Here is a 3,023-nt window from a genome sequence, read left to right on the forward strand (position 1 = left end):
CGTTTTAAAAAGGCAAAAATAGAACCGGCGGTTCGAATCCTACCCACTTTTGTAAAATACTATTTGATAATAGGAGTGGAGGAGTGTGGAAAACAAACTCCCCATGGACGCGTGACGAAGTAGTGAATGTATGGGGGAGGTGTATGCGATCTGATCAAGTGTTTCGATCATCTTCTCCAATCCCATCACATTGAGCCGAAGCGCAGAATACAAAATGACACAACACCCAGAGTCTCTCTGCAGTCTGCAATCTGCAGTCAGGCTCTCAAGTCAATGCCCTCCCTCTAAAATCATCACCCATTAATATTCACACACACTCACTCTTGCACATGTCTTTGATGTGATGATAAGTTTCCCATTGGTGGCACACACATGCTCGTGCCCCTCAAATTCCCAATCCAGCCAATCACCTCCCACCATTTTGAAAACATCCCTAAATACTGTTTGAAAACATTTTCTCACTAGCCATTCACCTCCCTCTTCCATCCCAACCCCACTCCAAACACCAAAAAAGAAAAATCAACAAGCTAGAGAAGAAAAAAAATGACATCTTTAGTTCAACCACCAAGAAAAAGAAAGAGTAGACGTAAGTTAAGTCAATCAACCGAGTTGCGTATCGATTTTTTACATCTAAGTTTAAATTTATTATTTATTTTAAAATTTTCAAGTTTATGCGGTAAAAATATGAGTAAGTGAATCAAAAGCTTCAAATAAGTTAGGGATCGTACTTAACACAAATATTATTATAAATAAAGAAGAATGCTTCTACTATATACTTACTATATACTATAAAAGAAGAAAGGGAAAGGGAAAGAGAAAGAGATAGAGATTAAAGGAAAACTAAAGAAAAAGAGTTTGAAAACTTTGAGTTTTAATGATAAGGACAAAATAAAGGGTAAAGTGAATAGTACTAGGATTGACTTTTTAGTGTAAAAATGTAATTTTTCGTTAAAGTAAACAGTACCGAGTCTTTTTCGTTAAAGTTCGCATAGATTAAAGCACAACACAAGCATAAGCAAACAAAACACAGCAAATAAGCAACAACCATTTTTTTTTTCTCCTTTTTCTTTCTTTTCCCATTTCAAAGGGCCAATACCAAAGATCAAAAGCCTTGTTTTTCACTCTTCCAGTTCCAAATCCCAACTCTTCTTCCAAGTAGCAACCCAAACCCCATCTTAAAGCAAGCTCTCTCTGTTTTTCTTGAGACGCAGAACGGTTTTTGGTGGCGGTGGCGGTGACAGAACACCCACCAAATCCAAATGGAATACACAAGCTCAAGGCCTCAAGAATTCAGAGAGAAGCCCTATTCGTATTCCCCCATAAACTCGCCGAGAACCAACAACAATGGCACGGCCACCAACGCCAGCGTCTGCAGCAGCAGCAGCAGCTCGGCGGTGGCGGCTCAAATCCCGACAACTCCGAAAGTCTCAACTCCCAGATCTGACTCCAATCCCTACCCGACAACCTTTGTCCAAGCTGACTCCTCGAACTTCAAACATGTTGTCCAAATGCTCACCGGCTCCTCGGAAACCGTCACTCACCAGTCCTCCCCTAAACCCACCACCGCCACCCACCACCACCACCATCATCAAGATCCAACAATTTTGCCACCCTCCAACAAAAACTTCAACATCCCACCTATCAAAACCGCCCCACCAAAAAAACAGGGCTTCAAGCTCTACGAGCGGAGGAGTACCAATCTCAAAAACACCCTCATGATCAACACCCTCATCCCCAACTTCCAATCGGCTTCTGGGTTTTCGCCACGTCACCAGGAGATCCTGTCCCCGAGCTTGCTCGACTTCCCTTCCCTCACCCTCAGCCCAGTGACGCCGTTGAACGACGACCCCTTCGACAAGTCGGCGGCGTCGCCGTCACTGGGGAACTCTTCGTCGGAGGAGGACAGGGCGATTGCGGAGAAAGGGTTTTACTTGCACCCGTCGCCGAGAGCTACGACGACTCCGAGAGACCAAGAGCCGCGGCTTCTGCCTCTGTTTCCGGTCACGTCACCGAGAGTTTCTGGGTCTTCTTCTTGATCAAATGACGAGGAGAGAGAAAGAGAAGAGAGAGAGGCATGTGTAGTAAGTATTATTTACTGTGGGTGGGTTTTGATTAAAATGATCATCAGGAGAAGTGAAGATTAATGGGTTGGATGAGTTTCAATGACAGGTATAGATCTTTGTTTTAATTGTACAATTTTCATATCGCTTCCATAAAAATGCTAAAAAACTGAGCTTTGTTCTTCAACCTCCTCTACTTCTTTTCTTCTTCTTTATTTTTTATTTTGCAATTTGTATTGGAGTTTTTTTATAATTTCTACCGCAACCAAATTAAGGAAGATTGAAGGTAAGTTTTATGTTGGAATCTGGGTGAGCATATATGAATGGGATAATGATTTTTAATCTTACCAACTTGCATTGGTTTAGCATTTCATTCAATTGCAGAAATGATTTATCTTTCCTTGTGTGTGTGGGATGGGAGAGGACTTTTAAGAAGATGAGGGTGTGGGCTTGCTGGAATGGACAATTAGGAATGAGATTAAGAAGTTTTAGGGTTAAGTTTTACTGGTTTTTTTTTTTCTTTTTACTTCTGGGTCAGCAGGTTAATTAAGTTTTACTGACAAGTTAACTAAATTTTAATTAAGGATATATAGTTTGGAGCTTATACATTTGAGAGAGGGATTGAACTTGATGAAGGGTTGTTCTTCTTCTAGGGTCCCCCCAATTGAGGAGTGAGGAGGTGGAGGACCACATTTCCCATTCACTCAAAGGCCATCCATGCATGAAACTTCCACCTAATCATGTGGACTTGTGACTGTGAGCTCTTGAAATTGTTCAGATAATGCATTTGTAGCAGGTCTTCTCATTCTGTACTTCTCTTTATTTCTCTTTTGATTTATTTATTTAGAATTTGGGAAAAAAATGAGGAAAGAATGCACGAGATGAAAATGGGAGTACGACAATCATTATATTACAATCACTCAGGTGCGAGGATTGAGCGCATATGAGTCCTTTTTTATTTAA

The 3,023-nt window shown here is 41.2% G+C and overlaps 1 protein-coding gene across 3 annotated transcripts; it reads left to right on the forward strand.

The window, feature by feature from the left end:
- Positions 1–921: 921 nt before the first annotated feature.
- LOC103448694 (VQ motif-containing protein 4) lies at positions 922–3,023 on the forward strand. Of its 3 annotated transcripts, XM_070808208.1 has the most exons (3): positions 922–2,169; positions 2,303–2,346; positions 2,714–3,023. In XM_070808208.1, the coding sequence occupies exon 1, from the start codon at positions 1,260–1,262 to the stop codon at positions 2,034–2,036; it is 777 nt and encodes a 258-aa protein (XP_070664309.1). In that variant the 5' UTR covers positions 922–1,259; the 3' UTR covers positions 2,037–2,169; positions 2,303–2,346; positions 2,714–3,023. The 3 variants fall into 3 exon arrangements, with proteins under 3 accessions (XP_070664309.1, XP_070664310.1, XP_008386186.2); XM_070808209.1 differs by lacking the exon at positions 2,303–2,346 and having other exon boundaries at positions 2,645–3,023; XM_008387964.4 differs by lacking the exon at positions 2,303–2,346.

The sequence above is a fragment of the Malus domestica genome, chromosome 11 (genome assembly GCF_042453785.1).
Source record: "Malus domestica chromosome 11, GDT2T_hap1".
Classification (NCBI taxonomy): Eukaryota; Viridiplantae; Streptophyta; class Magnoliopsida; order Rosales; family Rosaceae; genus Malus; species Malus domestica.